Source organism: Aulonocara sp. 'chitande type north' Nkhata Bay, linkage group LG14, assembly GCF_057382095.1.
Source record: "Aulonocara sp. 'chitande type north' Nkhata Bay isolate Kocher_YH1m ecotype deep benthic linkage group LG14, A_spYH_male_GT1.1, whole genome shotgun sequence".
NCBI classification, from domain to species: Eukaryota; Metazoa; Chordata; class Actinopteri; order Cichliformes; family Cichlidae; genus Aulonocara; species Aulonocara sp. 'chitande type north' Nkhata Bay.
The window spans coordinates 34376058-34402551 of NC_141357.1; the positions used below are offsets into that span (position 1 = coordinate 34376058).

A 26494-nucleotide genomic window follows, 5' to 3' on the forward strand; every position below is an offset into this window, starting at 1 on the left:
TTGTCAATCAATAACGTCATCACGTAACCTCTACGCACTCCGCCCCATTGAGAAGCGTTTCCGCCAAGATGGTTGTTGGTGCCTTTCCTATCGCCAAGCTCCTCTACCTCGGAGTGAGGCAGTTGAGCAAGCCTGTGGCTAACCGGATAAAAGCTGGAGCCCGGAGGAGCGAGTTCTTTAAAACTTACATTTGCCTGCCGCCGGCACAGAGTGAGTAATTTGAGCTAACGGCTGCTAAAGGCTTAGAGTTCAGTCCAGTCACCTCTGACGGTTGATAAGCATGGGGAGGCGCAACAACCAATGATAATGAACCTGAAATGACTGTTATCCAATCATCTTATAGCAGCCAGGCAAGGTGTAAAGGGCGGGTCTTGTCTGTCATTGAAACAGATTGTATTAGCCTTTGCTATGAGGGCACGGCAGGACAATTGTTGTCCAAACGCCCTATTCAGAATGTGACACTGACTTTAATTAGACAGAAATATGCTAAGTGGACACTTAGCTCTATTGTTTAGTCATTCAAAATACTTCCCAAGTAAAGATTACTGTGTATATCATGTTGTGTTTGTTACTGTGTGCAAATTAAAAAGAAGTCACAGTTTTTCTTTAAAGATAGCAAATTTAAGTAAATTAATGCATCAAATCGAGCTTTTATGAAAAGGCGCTGCAGAAAAAAGGGCACGGTATTATTTGTTGACTGAGTAGATAAAATGCAATTAAAGTTTGATTAGATTTAAAGGTGGTCTTATCTTCATATATGATGGCTGAGTGAAGCAGAAAGGATTTTACTCCGAATTGTGAAGGTGTAGTCATACTTAGAGCTGTCAAGGGGTGGAGGAGGGCCAGAAGCAAGAAGGTGAAATGGAGGACACACCAGCTTTTGAGGAGTCTGAGCAGGGGCAAAATGACAACACACAAAATTTGTTATGGACAAGAAATATTATGTAAGCTAAGGCTCTGAGGGATTTGGCTTCTCAGTTGCTATACAGGACACCAGTGACTGTGAAGGGATTCATCTTTACGTGGCAGCCTTCTTGCATTCTGTTTAAGAGACTTCTCACTTTGCAGGGGGCTTTATTCTTTTCCCACTTATAACTGACATCAAGATAATTTGTCTCCTTGATGGACTGCTGAATCTTGGAGAGTCTCTTGAATTATTAACTAGTAAATGTGGATCCTAAGTCATGTGGTGACCACAGATATACGGAAGAATGTTTCAGTTTTAATGAACCTGGTTGCCTAATTTCTGTGTAATGTACCAAGAGCACCACTGATTCTGTGGTTTTGGGCAGTGTTGTCCTGTTTTCATGTTTTATTCTAAAAAAAATTCTAAAAAATTTCAACCCAATTTCAGTATGGTATTAAGGCTACTTTCTCAGCTGGGTAGAAGATTATAATAAATCAAATCAAATCACTTTTGTAAATGATAGTGCAATGATGACATGCATCTTTAACTATAAATGCAGTTTCTCCTGTATTCACAACCTTTGACCAGATTAGCTGATCCTTTTGATGAAAAATTGAACAGGACCCAAACATATTCAAAGTCTTCTTTCCTTATATACTGTATGCTCCTTGTTCCAACAGTTTATCACTGGATTGAGATGCGAACAAAGATGCGGATCATGGGCTTCAGGGGAGCCACCATTAAGCCGCTGAACGAGGAAGCGGCAGCAGAGCTGGGCGCCGAGTTACTGGGGGAATCAATCATCTTCCTCATTGGTGGTGGATGCATGGTGTTAGAGTACAGCAGACAGGCGGCTAACTCTCGCCGTAAAGAGGAAGAGCTGAACGAGACCCTCATAAGCCTACAGACGCAACTAGCAGAATTATCCCTAACGACAGAGACTCTAAGTGCGCAGCTGAGAGAGGTCAACAGGCAAATGCTGTCATTTCCTGTTCCCACCAAAAAGTAACAAATTTAGTTGTTTGCTATACAGCAAGGCACAATGTCGGGTTGTGGGATGAAGGAGTGAGTGCAGGTGTACATGTACAGCCTCATAGCTTTGAGCTGGGTGGAAGAGGTTGATATAAGTATATCACTGCAATGCGGATTTGGGTGCTATTGTTTGCTCGTGTTCTGAGCAACTAGTTGTAAAAAAAGGAATTGCTATGATATTCATAGTGAATTTCACTGGCTGACCTTGTATGTTCATTGTAAAGTTGACTGAGTGTATATAAAAACTTACAGTACAATAAAGTGGTGACCTTAAAGTTGATATATACATATATATTTTTAACAGCTTCAGCATATTCCTTTATTTGTAATTCAGTGATCCTCGTAGACCTTAATCACTTTGGAAATACTGAATTATATGATTTTTTTAATACTAATTATGAGTTACTATTAATGGAAAAAAAAAAACAAAAACAGAACCAGCTCATATCACTGGATAGTTTTTGAGAGAATCTGCCCCTGTACTGTCCATAAAATTCCATGTTGTAATTGCTGGTTTTTAATTGGATATATGGTGACAATTGGAAAAAAAATTTGAAATAAAATGATATGTTGGCTGTTGATAGCGTTTTTGTTATGTTTAATACGAAACAAGAGAACAAAACTGAAAGCACCTCCAGAGTGGATAATGTCCCGCGTGTCTTCACATTACTGTAAAACTACAGTACCCAAGATGACGTCAACTTAAACACTTCCTGCTTTGGAACGCTCCAAGTGCTTAACGCGTATCATACAGAACTTTGTTTTTTTCATCTAAGATTATATGGTACAAATTAGTTAATGGTAAACTCGCGCTATTTGGTAGCTCAAAGAAGTGCACCCCAGTGTTTTTGCAGTAGAATAATAAATTCAACCAAGCGGCTCTGGTTAACTTCCGGTTCTGAGTTTGGGCCACTTTGTGGCGCCAGGGGGCGGTAGCAACTCTTTCAGTCTTCTAACACGACTTGCCCGCGCAACTTGGGTGAAAGGAGGTAGGCCTCAACCTTGTTTTGTTAATATATTCCGCTTTAGTACTAAACTTTAAGCGGACTGCACAGTTCATTTCCTCCTGGACTTGCGTGCAGACATAAAGTATGGGTCGCAGCTTGCTTATTGTCTGAGTTAAAGTTTCTTCCCTTGCAGCGGCTGTCGGTGCGTTAGCTAATGCTAGGCTAAGAAGGTTAGGCGCTCAGCGAGATATTTAGATGAGTAATAGCATTAGCATCTATTTTAGGAATAGTTTTGTCTTGCAAAGGGTTGTATTGGTAACGGCTGCAATAAAACACGAGTTTAATTATTCACAGACGTGTAGTGGAACACTGTATATTCTTACAGAATCTGTCCAGCGTTGCTAGCTTAGCTAAACGGCTAACGCAGCCTATTTGGCTGTGGGCACGGTGCCGCGCAGCAGATAACATTTGAAAGTTATAGGCAGTGTTTTTAGCAGTACCTGAACATTTCCTCCCAATTTTTGTAGCAAATAAAGACAAGAAGCACCAAGCAGATATCCAAAATCACAATGAGTGTTGACGTGAAGAAACTGAAAGTCAATGAGTTAAAAGAAGAGCTCCAGCGCCGTGGCCTGGACACCAGAGGCCTGAAGGCAGACCTCGTAGAGAGGCTGAAAGCCGCTCTGGAGGCTGAAGCTCAGGCTGATGCTGGTGAGCAAGAGGATAAAGGGGATCAGCAGCAGGAAGAGGAATACGGTGATGACTACCAAGACAATGAAGATGAAACGGATGCACAAGAGCAGCAAGGTAAAGTATTATTTCATTAAACATTTCACTTCCATGAAACTAGTTTTATTACGTTGTTTTGGACTTTGATCCAGTTTCTGCCCTTTGCTGATATTACAGTTTAAGCACTTCACTGTACTTAAGTATAAATTAAAGTTTCAAAGTTGGGAAATGTCAACAAACTTTTCACTTTACAAACTTTAGAACACCTAAACTAAGTTTAAAAATTTTACATTTCCAGATTCAGAAGCAGCTGAGGACTATGGTGGTGGTGATGAAGCTGAAGGTGATGCCCCTCAAGATGAAGATGAGGGCCGAGATTCAGGTGGTTACTATGAAGAAGAGGAGGCAGAAGGTAACCCCTACGAAAGTCAGACTCCTTCAGACTCGGGTCACAATGTGCCCGACTTCACAGCAGATGAGGATATTCAGAAAACTGACATGATGTCTGAGGAAGAGACCAAGCCTGCAACAAAGGAGGAAGTGGAGGAAGAGAATGAAGAGGAGGAGAATGAAAAGAATAGACAAGGTAATGTTTCATTACTTTTATTACTCAGTTGATTTTTATAGTCTTGTATTAATCTCTGATGGCACTGGTTGAGAATAGAAACGCTTTTCAGAGATTCAAGTTTTACTGCTATTTACTGCCGACATGCAGAGGTGGCACAATGACACAGTGATCTGCTTAAACTAAATGATGCTAAAGGTAGTGTAAAATTTTCCTCATGGACTTTGGCCATACAGTAAAGACATGTAAACCCAACACTCAAACTGCTCTCATACCTAGTAGAAAAAATTCAACAACTTGTTTTCATGTTAAAATGTGTTATGTTTGTTCATGTCTAATTATAGAAGTTAAAGTAGAGGTCAAAATGGAAGATGAATCTGAGGGTGCAGGTGAAAGGCAACAAGATAATCAGCATGACCAGCAGCATGGGCAAGATACCACAGGCCAGCCAGAGCAAGTCAAAACTGAAGATGAGAGAGGTGGACACTATGGACGTAAGAGGCCGTATGAGGAGAACAGGGGCTACAGCTATTATGAGCACCGTGAGGAGAAGAGGTGGGCTTCTACATGTTTTTCTAAGTTAACTCAACTGTCTACACTCGGAATGGATAAGGCAAAGTGTATGACAATAAATACTCTGGTGTTATTGTACAGATCCCGAACACCTCAGCCTCCTGCTGAAGATGAAGAGGAGAACATAGATGACACTCTTGTTACAATTGATACATGTAAGTATGGTACATTAAATAGTGTGTGAACAAACTAGTGTCAGTGTGCTGTCTATGGTTGTTTATAAATATCAGAGACAATAGGAAGTTGGACTGTTGTAGCAGACACAGTCATTTATTCACTACATGCTTTTGTTGATGGATTACGTGTAACCTTTTAAATATATGTATGCTCTGCTCTAATCTACAGTGATAATGAGCGCCCACTATTGCTGCAGAGATGTAGACTACCATCTTATGACTGATATAGATGAAGTGTTTGATGCTTTGTGCTTAACTCTTTGGTTTTCAGACAATTGTGATTTGCACTTCAAAGTTTCCCGTGACCGCTACAGTGGTTATCCACTGACCATTGAAGGCTTTGCTTACCTTTGGGCTGGGGCACGAGCAACTCATGGAGTCACCCAGGGACGCGTGTGCTATGAGATGAAGGTAAATGGATGCGTTTGTCTAAAGGCTTAGTAGTTTTAAAGCTAGACAGATGATTCGTGCTGATGAGGTCAGACCTATTTTATGAAATTTTACCAATTTGGTATTGGGGAAACTTTACTATTAACAAGCATTATCGTCAAATGTAAGAATAGCATTAACCCTCTTGGCCTTTAAACCAATGTAGCTGAAAACACAATTTTTATAGAAGCTCTGGTTAACTTTTCTTTTGTTTTTGTTTTGTTTGTTTTTGAAATAATGTCAAGTAATCCTTCTGGTTCACACACACACGCACGCATATATGTATTAGGCAAACAAAAATCTTACTCTGATTGTGTTTGACTTTTGTTTTTTTTAAAGATCAATGAAGAAATTCCTGTGAAGCACCTCCCCAGCAGTGAGCCTGATCCCCATGTGGTCAGAATTGGGTGGTCTCTCAACCACTGCAGCACTCAGCTTGGTGAGTGAAGCATCTGTCACAATACTCAACATGATGTTTGCTCGGTCAACTAATAAAACAATTGTTTTAATCCTGCAATGTTTTAGGCGAGGAGCCATTTTCCTTTGGATATGGAGGAACAGGAAAAAAATCCGTTGACTGTAAATTTTCAGACTTTGGTGAGAAGTTTGGCGAAAATGATGTCATCGGTTGTTACATTGTAAGTAATTGATTCATTTTCTCTAAAGCTTATCACATAAGAATTTCACACATTTCTTTAATAATGTATTCTTTATTTTAGTTATTGTGTTTTTATTCAGTAATTATGGTAGTAATCTATCATAATGCTCGCATTTTGCATATTTTACAAGTTGAGACGTTTTCTTTGCTTTGTCACTTTAAGGACTTTGACAGTGGTGACGAGGTGGAGATGGGCTTCTCTAAGAATGGAGTGCATTTGGGTGTGGCTTTCCGGACAACCAAAGAAGCCTTGGCAGGCCGTGCCCTGTTCCCTCACGTCCTGGTTAAGAATTGTGCGGTTGAGTTCAACTTTGGACAGAAGCGAGAGCCTTACTTCCCCCCACAAGAGGGATACACCTTCATCCACAATCTGGAGATGGAGGACAAGATCAGAGGTACTAAAGGACCTGCCAGCAAGTCTGAGTGTGAGGTAAGTTAGCAGTGAAATTGTACTATACAGTACATGAGGTTTTTGCCCCCAAATCTTCTGTTGTTTTGGGGAGACTAAATGCTTGATTGTTAATTGGAAGTTAGCCACAATTTGTAAATTTAATTGTAAGCAAAATAAAAAATTGATGTAGCACTGATCAGAGGTTTTTTGTTTTGTTTTTCCCCCCAGATTTTGATGATGGTTGGCCTCCCTGCCTGTGGAAAAACCACTTGGGCCTCAAAGCATGCAGAGAGTAACCCGGACAAGAAGTACAACATCCTGGGCACAAATGCTATCATGGACAAGATGAAGGTTGGTTTTGTTTGTTGTGGGTTTTTTTTTTCTTCATTACATTGTGAATGTTGGTTCTGTTCAAAGTCTTTATTTATTTTCAAACAAAGATTTTAAAATGTATTCCTTTTTCTCCAGGTCATGGGTCTGCGCCGCCAGAAGAACTACGCCGGGCGCTGGGATGTTCTGATACAGCAGGCCACCCAGTGTCTGAACCGGCTGATTGAGATCGCCGCCCGCAAGAGACGCAACTACATCCTCGATCAGGTACTGCCCCTCCAGTTACACTCTGCTTTAATACTCACCACAGTCAGTCAATGTGCCCTGATGATCACTCTCTCTCTAATGGACTATTTATTTATCTTTCAGGGGGTCTCTGTGTATTATAGAGTAGAAGAAGCATTGATCTCCCTCTTGTCACTTGCTTGTCATGCATTGTAAACGAAAATGATTAATGGCTCTCATAAGTGACAGAATATGTTATGTTTTCATCCCGCAGTATATTGCACTTGCTATTCCCTGTCATAATACAGTATTGTTTGTCTTGTGAATTTCAACAATGTACAAGTAAACCATGACTTTGTAAAGATGTTGAGAAACAAGTAAGCTCTGACTGGTGAGTAAGAAAAACACCTTCTGTTGCTAATTTAATAAGACAGAGTTGATAGCTTTTTAAAAGCTATTTTTTAAGTGAGATATATGGAACTTTTGAGTGTGTTTTTTAATAAATTGACCCCTAAGGTAAGTACTGACTAACAGCCTTTTAGATTTTCAGATCTTTGAGCTCAGGAAATGTGGGAAAAAGGTAGGTGGGTCTGATGGTGGACTGTGGCTTTTCTGTGGAAACTGTGAGTATTTGCAGGTAGGTTATATATGTGTTGTCTGGAATGGGACAAGAGCTCGTATGAAGAAAAGGTGAGTAAAGGTAAGTCTGAGGGACCCATGAGACTAGCAAGCGGTTTTTGAAGCAGCATGCTGTGGTAAATGGTGCTTTTCGGACATGTTTATATTCGATAAAAGTTGTAAAGTTGGCACTTTAGACACAGTGTTTTCTTTGAGGTATGTGATTTCGTTGTGTATATTAAGGAACCGAAATCCTATTTTTTTTTTTTTTTTTTCTTTTTAAGCTTTTGGCATATATTTAAAGCTAAATTGGTTACTAATAAGAACTTGTATAAGCTTCTCACTGTTAAATTGTGAGATCATATTCATTACAAATTTAACTGACATTGGCATTACTTAGTTGTTTGTTGGTCAGTGGAGACCCCACTGAGTTCTGCTGGATGAAGAGAGAGATTGTTTGAAGTTAATACTGTGAGCTGTTTGCTGTTTAAAGTGTCCTAACCGCAAGTCTTCTATTTGAATGTCATAGCATGGCGCAGTTTGATAATTGTGCTTTGGCAGTTTTAATGTCACCTAAAAGCCTAATTTAGATAAAGCGTAATTATTAAGTGTTTGTTATTTAGCTGTAGTCCTGATTTGAAACGAGGGTTTTTGAAGCATTTTCATTCGGTTTTGAGTTCTTACACAGGCAGCAAGGATTATGGAAAAAAATGTGATTTATAATGTGGCTACATTTGACAGTTGGCACTGTCATCAAAGCAAAATGTAACCATGAGTCGTTCCTGCTGATCAGTGCTATGGAATATTTTGGGAGAAAAATCTAACAGCAGTAGTTTATAATACTGAAATTAGGTTGTTCAGAGCAAGATATGAAATATTTATGTATTTGCTATTCCACCTGGTGACTACTGCAAACTATCTCTACATTTATAATCGCTACATCGCAATAGAAGAAGAATTAACTGAATTGAAAATCAATTCAATCGAAATGGTAACTGTAATATACCTTTCGGTATTGTAACTGTTCATCTAGGGCATATTTAAGTTCTTTTAATGTTTGAGGTAAATACAAAATACTCACAGCTTCTCTCAGTTACTGCTCTGCGTAATTGTAGCAGTGCTTTTGAAGCATATTTACAATCAGCACATAGTCATTGAATGAACACAGAATTGAGTGCGCGCATCTTAGCGTTGTCTGACAAAGCAGAAAGTTTAGTCAGCACGGGGTCCCTCTATTTACAATAACTTTCTTTAGCAGTCACTGGGTACCTGGACGCACAGACCGTGAGGTAAGTCTGTGGAGTGACGAGAGGCCAATAGTACCTGAGTAAAAACGTAGACTGACGTCCAAGCCAAACCTCTCTCACTTCATTATTGCAGGGTTCCAGCTTCCTTCCAGTGGAAAGCCATTACAAATAAACAATAACAAACAAGCTTCTACTTCTTTCTTGTCACCATTGCTAGACAAATGTTTATGGATCAGCAAGGAGACGAAAAATGCGTCCTTTTGAAGGTTTTCAACGCAAGGCTATTGTAATTTGTCCCACGGACGAGGATTTAAAAGAACGAACATTAAAGCAAACCAATGAGCAGGGGAAGGATGTGCCCGATCATGCTGTGTTAGAAATGAAAGGTAGGAACGCTGTGGAAACAATAAATAAAACACCAGATCTACTTTTTTTACTTTTTTTCTATGTGTTGTCTCTAAAATCAAACTTGGAAGATGCCCCCTCCCCCCTTCCCTCATCATAGCCTTTGGCCAGATATCAGACCTGGATATTTTTTAAAAAGTCAACATGAATCTGATTCTTATTTTTTGCCCTGTATCTACCACTTGCCATTCAGCTTACTTCTGATGCCCTGCAAACTGAGATTTCGGCTTTGTAATAGAACCAATACTGCGCAATTGGCTTCCATGAAACGAATGTTTCCAAATGACACATTTACATGCATATGTTTTTGTAAGTTAATTTGTAACACTCTCACATCAGCTGTCCTTGGTTTGCAGAGCTGTTTCCTCTTCTCACCAACTTTTTAGTTGTCCTTTGTCCCCCTCCCCACCTTTACTGAAGTCTCCCTCCTCTCCTGTGTCTGTTTAAACAAATGTTTCCTCCATGTTCCCTTGGAGGTAATTTTTGTTCCCTTTACCCTACCATCTGCTTCATTATCTGCTCTTAGTTTCTCTGATGTACTTTTCCCCTGTACAATAGTAATTAGTTTTCATTTTGTCTTCCGGTGGTGTGGCTGCTTTGGTCTTCACTACAACCCCCTCCCCCTCTTTCTCTCTCTCCCATCCTTTTTTTGCTGGATGGGCTGTCTCTTTCCTGTGGTCATCACTGCCACTCTTGAAGCCAACTTTACTCTCCCTGAGCCTTGCGACTTCCTGGAGGCAGTGACGTACGTCGAGCTGCAGCGCGACGAGGCTGAAAAGTTGATGAAGCAGTACAATGAGGAGGGCCGCAAAGCTGGCCCACCCCCTGAGAAACGCTTTGATAACAGGTCTGGTGGGTTCCGTGGCCGCGGAGGTGGTAGCTTCCAGCGGTATGACAACCGTGATGGAGCTCGTGGCAGCTACCAGAACCGCAGTGGGGATGGAGGCAGTGGATACAGAGGAGGTAAGAACTCTTAAATATTATTTATTTTTTGATAATTTCAAACTAGAAAGTTGGAACTTTCAGGTTAACATATTTTTCCTGAACACTTAATGATCTCAGTTTAACAAATGTTGCACCTGCTTTCTTCCTTTGACTTTTACGTTGGCACAGCATTTTTGTAAAATAAAATTGTTCAATAAATGTCTGTAGATATTTCATCTTTTTGTTGCGTTTTACAGGCTACAATCGTGGCAGCTATAACCAGAACAGGTGGGGCAACAGCTACCGTGACGGAGGCTCTGATGCACGAAGTGGATATAACCGCAGTCAGCAGTCAGGGGGAAGCTACAGAACTGCACCCTCTTACAACAAAGGAGGATACAACCAGGTACTTAATATGATTCATTTATGGATAAAACACCATAAATTATAAAATGGAGGAAAAAATTATATCATTGTATTCTTCTTCACCCTCAGGGCTACAGCCAGAGCTACAATCAAGGGTACAACCAGGGCAACTACAACCAGAATTACTACAGCAACTACAGTCAGTACCCAGCATACAGTCAGAGCTACAGCCAGACACCTGCCACTGGTCAGACGTACAACCACCAGCAGCAGCAACCACAACAGCAACCACAACAGCAGCCACAGCAGAGCTACAACCAGCAGTATCAGCAGGTACCACTAACGTCCATTTTTGGCCCTATGAACTCAGGCCGTTACTTCAATAGAGCCCAGTGGCAGAAATCCTAATGAATTCACTTTAGTAGTAATCGATCTGATGGTGGCCAAGTTTTATCCAAAGTTTTCACTGTAGAAAAACTGAATCACAAAGTTCACAACTTTAAAACAGTGTTCAGCCTTTTCTTTCTTTCTTTCTCCACCTTTAAGGCTTTGGAAAGGGTTTAATGATCATGAAGTATCTCAAACTTGTAAACATACTTTTAACTCTAAATGCTTCTTGCTTTGATTTACAGTATGCTCAGCAGTGGCAGCAGTACTACCAGAATCAGAACCAGTGGAATCAATATTACAGCCAGTATGGCAGCTATCCTGGACAAGGCAGCCAAGGCTCATCTTCTGGTTCCCAGTAGCTTCCTTCCTGCATCTGTACCTGCATCCACCTGTGTCCTGAACACCTCTGATAACTGCAGAAGATTGATTTTTGTACAGTCCTACATTGTGTCTCCAACCATAACATCCTCCATCTGATTTAACACAGTAGCCTTCATTTGCCATCAATCCGTGTACACCTAAATTACATACAGTTTGATGTCTTTTCATTATTTTTACTGAATTAAGTCTTATTCTAAGCAGTGACCGTGAAGTGGTAGATGATAGGTATCAAGACATTTAATGAATGTTATTGATAATGCATTCAGTGTGGATGTATGAAATCCACATTTACTACAGATTGAAGAGGTAATTGTACATTTCATAGTGTGAAGAAGGCAGGAAAAGTACAGCAAACCCTGAATACTTTTGCTTGCTTTGAGAAGAACAAAATGCATGCTTTTTACATCCATGACCCTGTCCTGTCTTGCTTTTTAATTTTCAGTTACCGATTTTACATTTTATTTACTGCAATAGACACCAAGCATTATGAAACACGTTTTTTAAATAGGTGTTGATGCTGTAGTATTTAATCCAGTCTTTGATTGAGAAAAATATTTTGCCACTCTTGACTAGTTCTATGTGCAGGGTTGTTTTTTTCTTTTCTTTTTTTCCATCCCTTTGTGATTGCGCATTTTGTCTTGTAGTTTAATCCTATTCTTTTCAAACAATTTGTTTTCTACCTGAAAATGAAAATCAGATTTTGATCAGTTACGCAAACTGTCTTGTCTTTATACAATAAATGCAGTTGTATATGCCTGTAATTGTTAATGTCCTTTTGTTCCCCTTCAGTGAAGTCAGACACAACACATACTGTCTGATTAATCATTGATATGTTTTTCGACTTTTTTTCCCAACATTTGTAAGTCATGGACAAAACAAAAGGAAGCGTTTAGCTAAAAACCATATGCCAAGTTTGGACCATATGCATGTGAAGTCAAAAACATTGGGAAGGAAATGAACATTTTAAACTGTAGTCATGATGGCCGATTAGGCTTAACAAGCTCCTTTTGCTATTCAAATGGGCAATATAGATGATGAAGTTTCAATAACAAATACTTTGTGATTTTCCACTAACTTTTTCTGACAGCTTAATTGAGTAAAAAACATATGAAATCCAATATTGCCATTTAGAATTTGATGTGCAAAACTCTACTACCAACTGGGCTAACAGATGCTAAGGTAAAACTCGATAATATAACTTTTTGACACGCGATAAATTGATACATTAGCTGTTTGTATATCAAATATCCAATCAACAGCCAAATAAATAACAGTTAAAATAGTTTTCCATTCTTTCCAAATTGACGAGTTGTCATATAGCTGCCAGTGTTACAATTAACCACAGTTTTGTTGAGGTTAGTGTTAATTTCCTACCCTGCATGTGTATATATTGTATGATCAGGAAAAGCCTGCCCATAGGTTGGCATAAATTAGGAAGTAAGGTGGTTTAGCACCAGAAAACCAAGGCACCAGTTCAAAACAATACGAGGTGTTCCTCAGTAGGAAAATCCATGTTTCTTAGCCGGATAACCAATAAAATAGCAGTGACAAAGATCAAATGAAAAACATCACACAACCATGCTTGAAACACAAATGAGTCCTTTGCTGGCCTTCTAAAATAAGTGGCCAGTAAATAGTATCAGTTCAACACGAGTCAGACACAGCTTTGTCCAAAAAATGTGTTTGTGTCTGTGCTTTGTCCATGTGGGGAAATGAGTGCTCAGTCTGGCTCCCTGCTTTTGTCTTTGTACAGATGCAGCTCCTCCATCTTCTCCTGCAGGAAGGAAACAGGCATGGAGCAGCGGGTTCTGTGTGGTAGAGTGCTGACCTGGAAAACAAATGTCAAATTAATCATAAAGAAACTAGTCACTGTTTGTTTTTCTCATTTCACAAAGTCTTGCAAAGTGTTTTAAACTGCACTTGTAATGCTTTAACTCTGAAAGTAGTGCCTAAAATATGAGGTAGTAAAGTCTCAGCAGTCAGATGGACAAGCTGGACACAAAAAAGGATTATTTTGCTGTTTTATAACAGCATGCATGAAAACGACAGTAGAGGGAGTCATTCAAAGTTGTACATATGGAGTCCAAGCTCACAGTATTCTTAACGGAGTTATCATTTTGTACTGTGTCTGGTAGCAACTCAAAGTTTTTAATCTTAAATGAATCCTTGCTGTATTATTTCATTATGCAATCATGGCATTTTTCACATATAAACAGGATCACAGAGAAGAAAAGGTTAAGAAACACTTCCTTTCTGAATGATCACTTTGCAGGAACTTGCACCATTTCTCACCTTTCTCAGTGATGGACGAGAGTGAAGGTGGTTTCCCTTTTTGTCCTTCTTCTCAGGTGTCCAAACTCCAGGATCCGTCTGAGTGGAGCGGTCGGACAGTACTGATTCACTGGTGTTACTTTTCCAGTCAGATGTACCCTTATGGTGCTCTGTTTCATTACTCAGGGGAAAAACAAAGGTCTCCTCTTCCGAACCTGACCAGAAAAAATAATAATATTAAATAATAATTTTAGAGACTTTTTACTGACAGAAGACAGTGTGTGCTTTGCGGACTGTATATGAAGAAGAAAGGACGCACTCCAGCTGTTGCCCTTGGTTCTTAAATCAGGTGCGGGGGTGCATGGACAGGACCCAGTCGTGTTTTTGTGTTTCTTCAAGCACTCAATACCCACCAGATCTCTACAGTGTCTGTGGCAGTTTATCCCACAGTCTGGAAGACAGAGAAAATGTTAAGCTTTTAAAGCACTACCACTTTAAGGATTCGTTCACTCAGATTAAGAAAACGTTTTGTGGATTATCCAGAGTAATCAGACCATTGTTTTTGGAACAACATAGCCTATTTCAGTGTTGACGTGTAATTTTGTAATGCTTTTAGCGTTACAAACTAAATTACTTCAATAGCAGAGGAAATGTCAAGAGGCCACATGTTCAGGGAATTGTCCTCTTAAACTCTGTCTTATTCTATTGGGCAAATTCTTGCTCAGATCAAGCTGATTACTCTTGACAGTTGATTAGAAGGTTAAGATCTCTGATCGTAGAGGTTTATTTTTGTGTTTCTGAGCCTACCTTTACAGTGGTAGCCCTGTTTGGTGACACCCCATAGCTGCAAGATATGACAAATTACAATTTGACTAAATTTCTACAAAACCCAAAACAATGAGAAAAAAGAAACAAACAACAAACAAAGCTAATGACACTCACAAAGCCTCTACATATATCACAGAATGTTGGTCGTTTGTATGTGGTTTCATGGAAGTTATGCGCGTCATTGAAGTTGTACCCCAACTTGGCACATACGGACATTCCCCTCATGAAGTAAGAGGTGATTTCTTCACGGCTGATTTGTCCCTCCCTAGGCAGAAAATTTTCCAAAGTGCAACATAGATGTAAGTAAGTTGTCCTTTCTCTGATTTGCATTTAGGTCATGACGAGAGGCCCGCGTGTGAGCTGCAGCTTCCTCACCTGTCAGTTTCTTGAGTACAGAAGGAGAAGGGGAAGTTGGCTGCTATTTTTTCAAATTCCTCCAGCGAAATGTAGCCATCCTGATTGTGGTCATAATTCTTCATTATGGACTGCAGGGGGCAACAGAACGATCAGATATTCAGTTCCACTTGTCAAGGAACAGTTTGCTAGTTCTGCTTTAGGCTGCCAAGTAATAAGGAAGTGAGAGACATCAGGTTGTTGCAAAGTCACATACTCACATCCACCATCTGTTTGACGTGTTTAGATATGGTGTCGGGGTCGAGCCTGGGGGTGACTCCTGAACCCCACTCTGCCACTACTGGGGGTTTAACTGGAGCTACAGGCTGTGGACAAACAGATGCAGCAATGAGACACGAAGACTGTCAGACAAGCAAAAATGCACACACCCACCACATAATACACTTCCCTAACGTACAGCGCTTTGATGTGGCTAACTTTGATGTATTTAAGCACTGCGTCTCTGCTTTTGTTTTGAAGAACACGTTACACCCACAGAAAGTGCGCAAATGTCCACCCGCTTATAAGAAGAGGTTAAAGTAAGTGTGAACCTGTGTACCGTTACAAAGAGCTTCACTTCAGCTCTACTGACCTGAACCTTGGGGTTCTTGGGTTCCTTGGCATATGAGAGTTCATATATCTCATCCTCAGTGTAGTATAAATCTAGGGAGAGCTGAAACATTAACACAGAACAGAATTTCAGATGTTTGTGACTTCGTGCTATCTAACTTTGTAAAAATCCCCTTCTTGTTTCTTGTTCTAGTACCGTGAGCAGATGCAGCAGGTCTTTGTTGGCCTCAAAGGGTGGTGTACAGCTGTGGAGGGCCAGCAGGTCATTAATGTTGCTATAGAGGTGCTGCAGCTTGCTCAGGTTGATTTTTTCCTCATCTATGTAGTCCGGCAAGGCCTCATTCAGCGAGATCAGATCCTTTAGATGGACACCCAAAATGGGAACCTTGAAGCCGGTGCACTCATTGTAAACCCGACGGTAGTTGCTGTAATTACTCCGCGACGAGAGCAGCTCTGTCATTTCACTGAGAGCCTGACAGAAAATAAAGATTGACAAATAGTGATTAAAAAATATATATTTTTAAAATATTTAACTAAGCCTTTTTTTTTTTGTTTAAATGGAAAACAGTGAATCGTCTAAGAGTAATCTAAGATATGGCAAACCTTTGCACACGTTTGTCCAGTTTGTCTAGAAACAGCTGGCTAGCTGTGATGAGACCATACAGCTAAAAATGTAAAAAATCTATAAAAACTCTTCAGGATATGACAAAGCAACCCCAAGAGGGCAGTTGAAGGTGTTGTCCCACACAGGAAAAACAAGAGGTAAAAATGGAATGTGTACCAAACACTTCTCTGAGTTAATGTTACGCCCCAAAACATTCTTTCTCATATGTACAGTAAGTTTAGTTGATGTGTATGACATGCAAATATCACTTTTTGAATGCCACCATATCTAACAAAAGATAAAGAATTACCAGAAACACCACTTACTGGGTTAGCAGGTGAAGAAACAGACATTGCAATGATTAAGCAAAGCAATGTCTAAACGTTTACACCCTTGTGGCGTGACAGGCACTAACACTGACTCATGATTACACGCAATATTTAAAATACCTTAGTGACATCAGGAGGCAGCAGGTTAGAAGTGTCTTTGAGGCGGGAGATTGAACTGTGACAGAGGCCTCCAGTTACGGCCATGAGAGTGTTAAAGTTTTGCAGAGATCGAAGTTTCTAAATGGAAAAGAGCATAAGAAATAACTGTAAATTAGAAAAAGTGCACCTGAAACAGTAGACCTGGCAGCCAAACCAAAATGCGTCTTAGCTCTTATTTCAGTTTTTGTGATGTTGCCTCCCCAGGTACTTTACCTGAGCCACATGAATGAACTTGGTGAAGACCTGGGCTCTCTGCTGGGCTGTGTGTCTGCTAAGAATCATCAGCTGGACCCACTGGGAGACCCCATTACACATCATCACTGAACGCTCCAAAGCAGGATTGTCCCGGACTGAACCTCGTACTACATAGCTGCGGTAATCCAAGAACTGTCCGATTAGAAAAGAGTTCAAGCAATAAAGGTTATTCGTAATTTTAACATTTTGAATCATTTTCTCATAAAAATAAAACAATATTTTATCTTCTGATTGTGGCTTCAGAGTAAAAGAAAAAGTTGTGGCACAACTTTGCAATTTCACAAACCATCTGGAACATCTGGAGGGAGCCTGACTGTCAGTAAAACCAACAGATACGGTGACCACTATCGACTGTATGGCACCATTTACTAATACTTTGTAAAGGGACTGAGACTATAGATGTAGGTACTATTAGGCAAATTGATACACTGAAACCATTTCCCATAAAGTGTTCACACTTCCTATTGAAAGTTAGAAATGCCATCAACTACAATGCAAGTTACGCAACAGGATTTCTCACAATGTGGCAGAAAAACTTGTTCTTACAAATAACATATTACTGATAGTGTGATTAAAACAAAATGACCAATGTTCATGGAAAGTGTCACCATTTAAACTGTCAAAAATACAGTGAACCTTTAACATTTTTACAGTATAATATTTTTACTTTAACATACTTCATGCTCAGCTGTGTGTAGAATGAATGAAGATGCCATTAAACTACACTGTTTAGCAAAAAACCTCAAACGCTGACAAAGAATGCTTAACTAAAGAGCTTTAGCTTGAACCTTAGATGATTTTATGATTTATCCATTAATTTTGCTACTAGGCTATAATAACATCTTTACAAGAGGACTAATTATCATAACCACATAATGTACTGGTACTAATAATGATACCAAAAGTAAAACTTGTCTATGCATATTCATCAACTCTGAGTGCTTATTTCAGGACTAGGAACATCTCTGTGAGTCATGGCAACATGATGGTGTCTCATCGGGTGAAAAACCTAAGAAATAGTGAGAAGTTGTTTGGTGAACTTACTGATACATTACAGAAGTTTTTAAACTCAAGGTAGCTGAGATGCTCAGCCATCTCGTCTGGCTCCATGTGATCGAATATTAAAGACACCTTCCTCTTCTTCACAGAAGGTGAGGGTGCCTGTGATATGTTCAGGTGAGGGCTTCTAGGAAAGGCAACAGGACAAAAATCATCATTCTATTTATAGGATTGTTTATTGTTTATATATATATATTTTTTTTTTTTAAACTGTTTTTAGACATATTTATATATATGCAGTTTTTCCAGGGTACAACGGTAAATCAAACAGAAACATGACTCACAAGCAGGAGTTCTCGATGAGCTGCGAGTGTTTCTCCTCTCCTCCATCTGACCGGACCAGTGCCCACAGGTCCCCCATGGTCTGTTCAAGGTGGGGGTCCACCTCAAATACCGCTGGGAACTGGCTGATCCACTGCCTTGCCACAAAGCAAAACAGAAAACATGTTTACTACTCGCAAATAGAGCAGGATAACCAGTTCCGTCATACTCCATCATTCAACGGTCTCGAGTGTCCTTACTCACCTGGCAAGGTGGCGGATCTGTGTCCGCCTGAGTCCTCTCTTGTCGGAGGGACAGTCCTTATAAGTAAGAATAATAGTCAAGGCTCTAAACACACTGTGCAAATTATACCAAACAGTAGGGATATATACTTGAAATCTGCTTTGCAAACATGGAGTGCAAAACAAAGCCATGCTTGTTTCCTGATCTGATTAATCAACATGGGCATGTGATTGGGAGCAGTGCACCAGTGGAACCAGAGTATTACACTGAGTGGCAGTGGAGGATATAGAGTGAGAAGTTTCTGGGCAAATGCCTCAGATGGCACAACCCAGCTGTGCATCATCAGGGTCATGTGGACCAACTGGGTCCCTCTTGGGCTGGAAGTCTTGCCCTCTGAATCTGCAAGCAAAACGGAGCAGTGGATTCACAGGAGGAGGATTAATGTGATTAAAAACAACAAACAGTGCAATAGGCAACGAGTTTATGTCACACCAAGCAGCTCAGGTAGAGTGGAGATTTCAGACTTTCTCTAGGTATGCCTGTTTTTATCAACAGAAATATATATTAATTATAATTTAAAGGTTCAGTACAACCAAACTACCTAGTTTTATTTTACCCTAACATTTCCCTAGGAAAGCTTTATATTATGCCAGTTAACTAGATCATTATTTTGAGTTTTTCTACTGTCACATTTCAGGACCTTTAACAGTTGATATCCAAAAAATGTATTTGTGTAATTTTAATGAACTGACTGATACACCAACAGAGGAGGCGATAGAGATAGAGATAGAGAGATTTGTATAGTTTAACATTGCATGGGAATGACTGGCTGGCTTCTGTAACCCAACAGAACAAAGCTTGATTGTATGAGACTGCTCTTTGTCTCTCTCCATCCCACCCTGTCAGTTTCTCTCACCCCCACCCCCCACACTTTCCCTCATCCCTCAATTATATAACCTTGTTGTTGTTAAAGTGTAAAACCACATGGCAAACAGAGACTGACCAAAGCAGTTTAGGCAGCGCTGTATGAGGTCATCCAGGCTGGCAGCACTGGCACTGGGAGCAGAACTGGGGCTCTGCAGGGCCCGGGTGATGTCCTGAGGACTGGGACATGTATTCCTCCTCCGGGGGCCCAGGTTTTTGCCCTTTAGCACACCAGGACTCTCCACATTGGACTTCCTAAGAAAGTGAGACAGACAGAAAGGCAGATAGAGAGTGAAAGCGAGAGCGAGAGAGGGAGAGAAAAGGGGAGCATAAGTAGCCTAAAAAAGTAGAACAATGTGTGACGAGATAGTTCAAGCCAGCATTAGAGGAAACACAGCTCCCCACATCTGATAAGCTCTGCTACAGCTCTGCTGCTGTCTGAGCCATCATGCACAAGCAGACTAACTGCACGCAACAGCTCAGACGCTTCTCTAAATTTGTCAAATAAGTAAAAGACTTGAAGTAGTGGGGGACTTTTCATTACTGACATTAGATGGGTGGCCAGTTGTGTCACACATTTAAATGTTGTACTGTATTTTTACTCCCGTGCTTTTAGAAACTTTGTAAGAATTAGTTTTGATCGGGATTTTTTTTTTCTTTAATTGCAGGTGCTAATGGTGACATAGGCCAGAGCAACTTTTATTTTTAAACTCCTATTAATGTCACGGAAAATCTGGAACAGACAACATGAGAGATTAAATAAGGCATAGTGACTGCTATAAGTCCTTTTGTTTTTGATAAGTGGTACTGAAGTTACAAAAAAATCTATAAGTCTAAAAAAGTAAAACATCAAAACATATTTGGATGCTGTTAGTATAAAAATACATCACCCATCAGTTTTTATAAGACACTGAAATTATGCTTTCTTGTTGTCGAAAACAAAATAGATTTACCACATCTCACAAGTAAACTAGGCAAGAACGGAAGATCTCTCTTTGATTCACCTCGCAGCCTATAGATACAGTATGTAACCACAAGACCCATTTGTTTTAGTAATCATACACTGGTGACTGGTGTCCTGCTACTGATGTGGCAGAACGCTGATGCAAATTTTCCCTTTTTTGGACTTCAATGGAAATTTGCAACTGAGGAGAATCCAGCCTAGTCATAGCATATAGGCCATCCCTTTGTGCATACTTTATGCTGAAGCTGGACTGATGCTAAGTGCAAGTAGAGTTACAAAAACAACTTTTTAGACAACAAAGATAAGGGAGAGATACTACATTTTATGCTTAAACACAACAGTTTTCTGTTTCATGATTATGTTGATGCTTCCTCTTCAGATCAGTGGCTCAGTTGTGCAATATCTGACCGTGTTTCACAATAACCAGTGAAATTCTTAACTTTTTTATTGGTTTCTATTCTTTGCTTTTTCATTTACATTTTAACTGGTATAGTTACCTCAGTTTTGCAAGAGACTTAAGAGAAGTCTAGATCCACAATTACCAAACATTAATGAAACTACATTTTGCAACAAACCTGCCCATTAAGAGTGTCTGTCATTTTTTTTTTAAAGGTGGTGAAGCTTTGTGTTGCACTTAAGACATTTTGTATTCGTGCATCTGAGCAAACACTGAGTAGTATGTAACCAATATGAAACTGTCAGTCTATACTGCAGATAATGTGATGAAATTGCCAGGAAACAACTGTGAGTTCAGAGAACTGGTGACAAGTTCCCTGAATGACCAGACCTACATCCCCTTCTTTTAACCTAAGCACTCAGCTTATTTCCCCAACCCACTCACCACATTGGTACATTCTCATATAGTTTATGCATTACTAAACATACACCTGCACCCACTGTCCAGACACTCAAAAACATATAAAATGGCAGAACACTTATAGATACACAGGAACATGTGGTGACATTCACTTATCTATTTATACCACAAGCTGCCTGTACGTGCTGTTCCATCTAGTCATCACGCAACATATTTCACTCTCAGAGACATCTAGACTCAAAACATTAGGGCAGGGGTGGGCAATCTCAGTCCACGAGGGCCGGTGTCCCTGCAGGTTTTAGATCTCACCTTGGGTCAACACACCTGAATCACATGATTAGTTCGTTACCAGGCCTCTGGAGAACTTCAGGACATGTTGAGGAACTAATTTAGCCATTTAAATCAGCTGTGTTGGTTCGAGGACACATCTATAACCTGCAGGGACACCGGCCCTCGTGGACTGAGATTGCCCACCCCTGCATTAGGGGGATGTCAGTGATGAACCAGACTCCATCACTCTTCTTCCTCGTACTCAGGCTCCAGGTGACTGGTTTGGAAACCTGCTGGGCAACAAAGATCTGCCTCTTGTGCTCCTCCCCTCTGCCTCATTACACAGTCTGGCTACTGAATTCAAAACACTAACATTAACAGCACAGCATGCAACATTTTCAACAAATATATTTTAAGGAGAGGAAAGCTTGTGAAATCAAGATGCCTCTGTCATTTTATCTATACTTAGCTGCCTTTTAGGTTTCTGCAAAAGTGTACTGTGAAACTTAAATCTCATGCTGGGTAAGGTCTTTGCTTTAAGTTAAGCTGTTACATTCTGTAGAGACTGTGAAGTCCATCGATTAAAAAAACAATGCAATTTGGGATTTTGACTATGCAGATAACACTGACTTAAAGATATTACCTGATCCAGATTGAAAATGAACCAATAATCACCTAATTCGTTAACAGTCTCAATAAATTATGAGAATATCTATTCTATGTTCTCAAGTGTTTCCAAGTCCGTTATTTCTTTTACGTGTTTGGATTGAAGTATGTACACTAATTTTGTACATTTAAAAACAAAACTGAGTGGTTTTCTAATCTCAATGTCCTTTGCAACATATCACCTTTCTCAGTGAATTCACCTGCTGTCAAAGCACTTGCACATACGTGAGACACGGCAACTACAAACAGAAATGCTGACGGGGAAATGTTGTTGATGTCATAACGTTATTCAGGGAATTTCCCCCGAGTGCTGAGTAGGTAACACACAAAACATCAGTCAAAGGTATGTTTTCTGTGTAGTGACACTGACCACCTTCAATGACAGAGAGCCATTTGAAAATAGAGTGTAGTGGATATGGATGCAAATTAGAACACAGTTACTGTTTGGGAATTTGCATTGACTTTTTCCAAAGCATAGGGCAACTTGAAAAGCACTCCCTTTATTTAGCATGTCATCTATAGGAACAACCTTTGTGTTGAAAAGAAAATCCTTGTGCGCATGACATGACATGACATACTTATTCATTTGGATCCTGCTCCATTGCATCACTGACTCTTTTTTCAGGAAGACCTTCCATTCCTCATTTTCCTCACTAACTCCTACTTTGCTCACTTTTTTCCTCTTCCTTCATCCTTGTTCTATTCATTCCATTCAGGAAACAGCTTCTCCTTTTCTCTCTGGAAATCCCCCTCACTCTCTTTCCCATCTGTGTTGAGACTCCTGGCTAAAGATCCAGTAACCCCCTCCCCTTGCTCCTGCTCTCACACTGGCGGGGGGATATGCAAATTCCTCTCTTTCTTTCCTTAATTGATTAATTGAAGCCCAGGCCCTTTGAAGGCCTTGTTTGTGTACTGCTCTTTTCCCCTGCTCTCCCCTCTCCCAACCCATATTCTTGTTTCCCTCTGCATCAAGAGGATGCATCTTCTGCAAGGAGCTATTGACCCCTCCCCTCCTTAGTACTGTATATAGTGCAATCATATAGTCCTGTGCAAAAGTCTTGAGAAATCCCCAAATTCTTTATATTTTGCTAGGAAAATGGGAGCTAGGGGCAGCCATTCATTAGAACATTCAAGTGTGCATCGAGATACAGTATAGAAACACTATTTTTTCAATTATAATGAGTAGTCAAGCTTTTTTGTAATTTCTTTAAATAGTCCTCAGGAATAGGTCACGCTGCCTCTTCAAGAACATTCAAAGTTCATTTTTGGATGCTGGCTGCCTTTTGTTCTGTTCTCTGTCAAGATCTTCCAGTGCTCCCTTAATATTGTTGAGCTCTGAGCTCTGGGGAGGCCAATCCATGACCTATAGTGTTCTGTTATGTGCTTTCAATCCAGGTATGTTTTTAATGAATTGGCAGTGTGTTTGGGATCATTGTCACATTGAAAAATGAAAAACCGGATATTCAGATGCTTTGGATGCTCAATCAAAATCTGATAGTACCTTTGTGTATTCAAAAGTAATTAATGGCAAGACCTCCAACAACACTACCAGAAAGGCAGCATCACACCATGACAGAGCTGCCACTGTGTTTTACAGATGGCTATAGACACTGACTGTTGTACCTCTCTCCTGACCTTCTCTGTGAATACTGAGGGCAATCCTCCACTGAGACCATTTCTGGTGAACCTTTAGCAGATAGTAGCTTGATCGACTGAAGGGTCAGATGTGTTTCTCATGCCTGTATCACATCTTTGAAATTCTTCTTCCTATTTCTTACAGACTTGACATTTAGATAATGTTTATCTGCTATAGATAGTTTGCTAGTCCTGGTACTTTGTCTTTTGCCCTTCATTTACCATAATTTCTAAGCACGCATTGCAATCCATGCCATTTTTAACTAGGTCTTTGGGAATCAAGCACAAATACTATATTATGTGTGTCAAAGTTCAACTAAAGAAACAGGAATAAATGATGTGCTTTTTTTGGTGACAGACTGCTAATAGCAAAATGCCTAAATATACAAATTAAAATGCCCTTTTCATACTTGAATGATTCATAGGTTGGTGTTAAGTGGCTTAATGAAGAAATAACAATAACAAAAAACGGAACAAAATAGTCCCCTGAAAATGTTCAGGTAAAAGAGAGCCAATATCCCCCCAAAAAACCCCAAACACTGAAAGACCCTTAGGACGCTGTTCAAGAGCACTTTACAATTACAAGAAAGTCTGGCTGCTTGGAAGCAAACTATCAAGAAATGAGGAGTGGCTCAAGACTTTTACTCAGTACTGTACCTGTTCAACTAAGCACTACACTCTGTTCTCTCCAATTTTTGGAAATTCTCTCTCTGGTATACACACATGTATGTTTAACCTATAACAATAATTCTAATGTGACTTACTTCCCTAATTTTCCACTATTACAATTTAGTTCCACGTTGAGTTTGTTCCATGCTTCTCTTTAGGGTTTTTTTTTTTTAGAGATTTTACAAAGATTTCTACATTTCAGGAATGTGTTATTTATTGTCTTACATATTGTTAAACTCATATGCATAACTGATAAAAATACAATGCTGACCTTATGTGATAGTTCTAGACAGTCTTGCCACTGAAGGGGAAACTCCATACCCTCAAACTCAGGTAACTAATTGGACAAAACTCACATTTGACTACCTCAACATTTAACATACAACCCTTTCATTCCAAGTAATCTGATAAGATCTGTGGTCACAACTGCAGCAGTAAAAAATGCCTCTGAAAACACAAACATATAGGTTCTCTGCTGTATCTAAAATCGAATGCAAAAAACGTCACTGCACTGACGTGAAAAAGGAGATTACTGGACAGAACAGAAAAGCAGAACGCATTTCCATGGAAAGGCAAGCAGGCAGCTCTCCACAGGCACGCACAACTGTTGAATGTTGGCTCTCACTTGTGTGCAGTACACACAAATAATTTGAGAAGTTGATAGTCTTCACTGATATGCAGGTCAAAACATTAACTGCAGCCTTTATTTTAACCCAAAGCCTCCATGTGCACAGTGTTGAATATGACAATAAATGGCAGAAGAGGCATACACTAGATGCAGAAATAAATGTCCTTGTTTCTCTTTGACTTTGTCAAGAACCTTTGCACAAACCACACCACATCTCAGTTACAACCTCAATGTTCACACATCACTGCTGCACTCAAAACACTTGCTGCTGACACATACTTAGACTTACACTTGTTAAGAAACTGAGGTGCAAATGGTTCTGCGAGCAGCGAACTCTCAGGTTTAACGCCCTGTCTCTTTTTTCTTATTTAATTACCTTTTGTTCTTGTTCATTGCAGAGTTCTTCTCCTCAGCAACACTCCTCCTCCACTGGTGATCCGTACAGGCATTTGAGCACGTCTCTACAGCTCCATGGTTGGCCTTGCTCCTCCTTTATCTCCTCTGTGTCCTCTATGTGTTACTGTGCACTGGACAGCAAGAGCAGGCACAGCAGGGAGGGCTGCTCGAGGTCGAAGGCTGCTCACCTACACTCATCGACTAAACTCCGCGCCTAAGTCCTGCTTATCAAACGACTCTATGAGTGAGTTAACCTCCTTCTCGCTTTATCTGTCAACCACAAATCAGTAACAAAGCAGACCTCATGCCTCCGTTTCCTGCAACAAAGCAGACATGCCAAGACAAAATGCCCCAAAGAAGCCTCGAAGTAGAGTGCAAAAACTCGCAACAGTCATTCACTCGTCCCCTCAACATAAACAAGTCAGCATCTTAAATGGAGGAACTGGCTCTGATAGATAGGGGAACTCACATCAGTTTCTGTGTGTGTGTTTGTGTGTGTTTGTGTGTGTGTGTGGCCGTGTGCAAGGGGGAGGGGAGAGCGAGTGAGAGAGAGAGAGTTAGAATTGTGAACACAAATGGAGTACCAATAGAGGAAGGAGGAGGAGAGTTAGAGAGAGATAGTGATGAGCAATCATATGAGCATCAGTGTACTTCAAGAGGGGAACTCTCGGGTTCTTTTTAAGTGTCAACACAGGAAAAAAAAATAGGCCACACCTTAAAGCCTCTTTCTGATACAGTTTTCTGTGTCACTGTCAAACCCTGGCAAAAGAATTAAGTTACTAAGGAGGAATCATCAAGGGCCTGGTGACACTGTTGAAACCGGACACGTGTCTCCCCACTGGATCTCCAGGGTGCCCCACATCACGTCTATCTTCCTGATTTCTCCTTTTCTTCTTTTTTTTAAACTGCCGCTGTCATTTCTCAGGGTAGCAAGTGATTACACAGGGAGGTAGTGTTTGTGCTTGTGAATGTCGCTGTGCAGCTGGACAGGGAGGCTCAAAGGAATCCTTGTTTTAACACCCCAAGAGGAAGAGGCAACCAAACAGGGGACATTAATGTCCCCAAGTCTGCAGAGGTGGCTTCTTTGCTGCAGGAAGCTGAGTGGCTGGCAGAGACAGTGAGTGGGCGACACTGCATTCAAAAGCAAAGAGAGATGCACAGGGCTCCCGCAGACCTTGCATGCCAAGTCAAAAACACCTAACATGCACTTGGATTTCGCTGAGAAGTTAGATTATTGAAGATCTCCAGGGGCGTACATGC

At 40.3% G+C, this 26494-nt stretch overlaps 3 protein-coding genes across 4 annotated transcripts; 2 read left to right on the forward strand and 1 right to left on the reverse strand.

Moving 5' to 3' along the window:
* Positions 1-5: 5 nt before the first annotated feature.
* Positions 6-2502, forward strand: opa3 (outer mitochondrial membrane lipid metabolism regulator OPA3). Its single transcript, XM_086262250.1, has 2 exons — positions 6-210; positions 1588-2502. Exons 1-2 carry the CDS (start codon positions 69-71, stop codon positions 1914-1916), a joined length of 471 nt encoding a protein of 156 aa, XP_086118376.1. The 5' UTR covers positions 6-68; the 3' UTR covers positions 1917-2502.
* Positions 2503-2780: 278 nt separating this feature from the next.
* On the forward strand, positions 2781-12049 carry hnrnpul1 (heterogeneous nuclear ribonucleoprotein U-like 1). Its single transcript, XM_086262243.1, has 16 exons — positions 2781-2928; positions 3414-3693; positions 3914-4201; positions 4525-4735; positions 4835-4908; positions 5201-5340; positions 5698-5797; positions 5884-5996; positions 6180-6446; positions 6636-6758; positions 6876-7004; positions 9045-9213; positions 9932-10195; positions 10414-10562; positions 10652-10855; positions 11155-12049. The coding sequence occupies exons 2-16, from the start codon at positions 3456-3458 to the stop codon at positions 11269-11271; spliced, it is 2586 nt and encodes an 861-aa protein (XP_086118369.1). The 5' UTR covers positions 2781-2928; positions 3414-3455; the 3' UTR covers positions 11272-12049.
* On the reverse strand, positions 11881-25737 carry rasgrp4 (RAS guanyl releasing protein 4). 2 transcript variants are annotated; one of them, XM_086262248.1, is made up of 17 exons: positions 25215-25737; positions 19269-19444; positions 18553-18664; positions 18287-18349; positions 18046-18180; positions 17747-17885; positions 16661-16834; positions 16409-16525; positions 15552-15827; positions 15378-15458; positions 15007-15111; positions 14768-14877; positions 14507-14657; positions 14372-14408; positions 13884-14015; positions 13586-13779; positions 11881-13121 (listed from the first exon to the last, which is right to left on the reverse strand). In XM_086262248.1, the coding sequence occupies exons 1-17, from the start codon at positions 25229-25231 to the stop codon at positions 13014-13016; spliced, it is 2127 nt and encodes a 708-aa protein (XP_086118374.1). In that variant the 5' UTR covers positions 25232-25737; the 3' UTR covers positions 11881-13013. The 2 variants fall into 2 exon arrangements, with proteins under 2 accessions (XP_086118374.1, XP_086118373.1); XM_086262247.1 differs by having other exon boundaries at positions 17747-17888.
* Between the last annotated feature and the right edge of the window lie 757 nt (positions 25738-26494).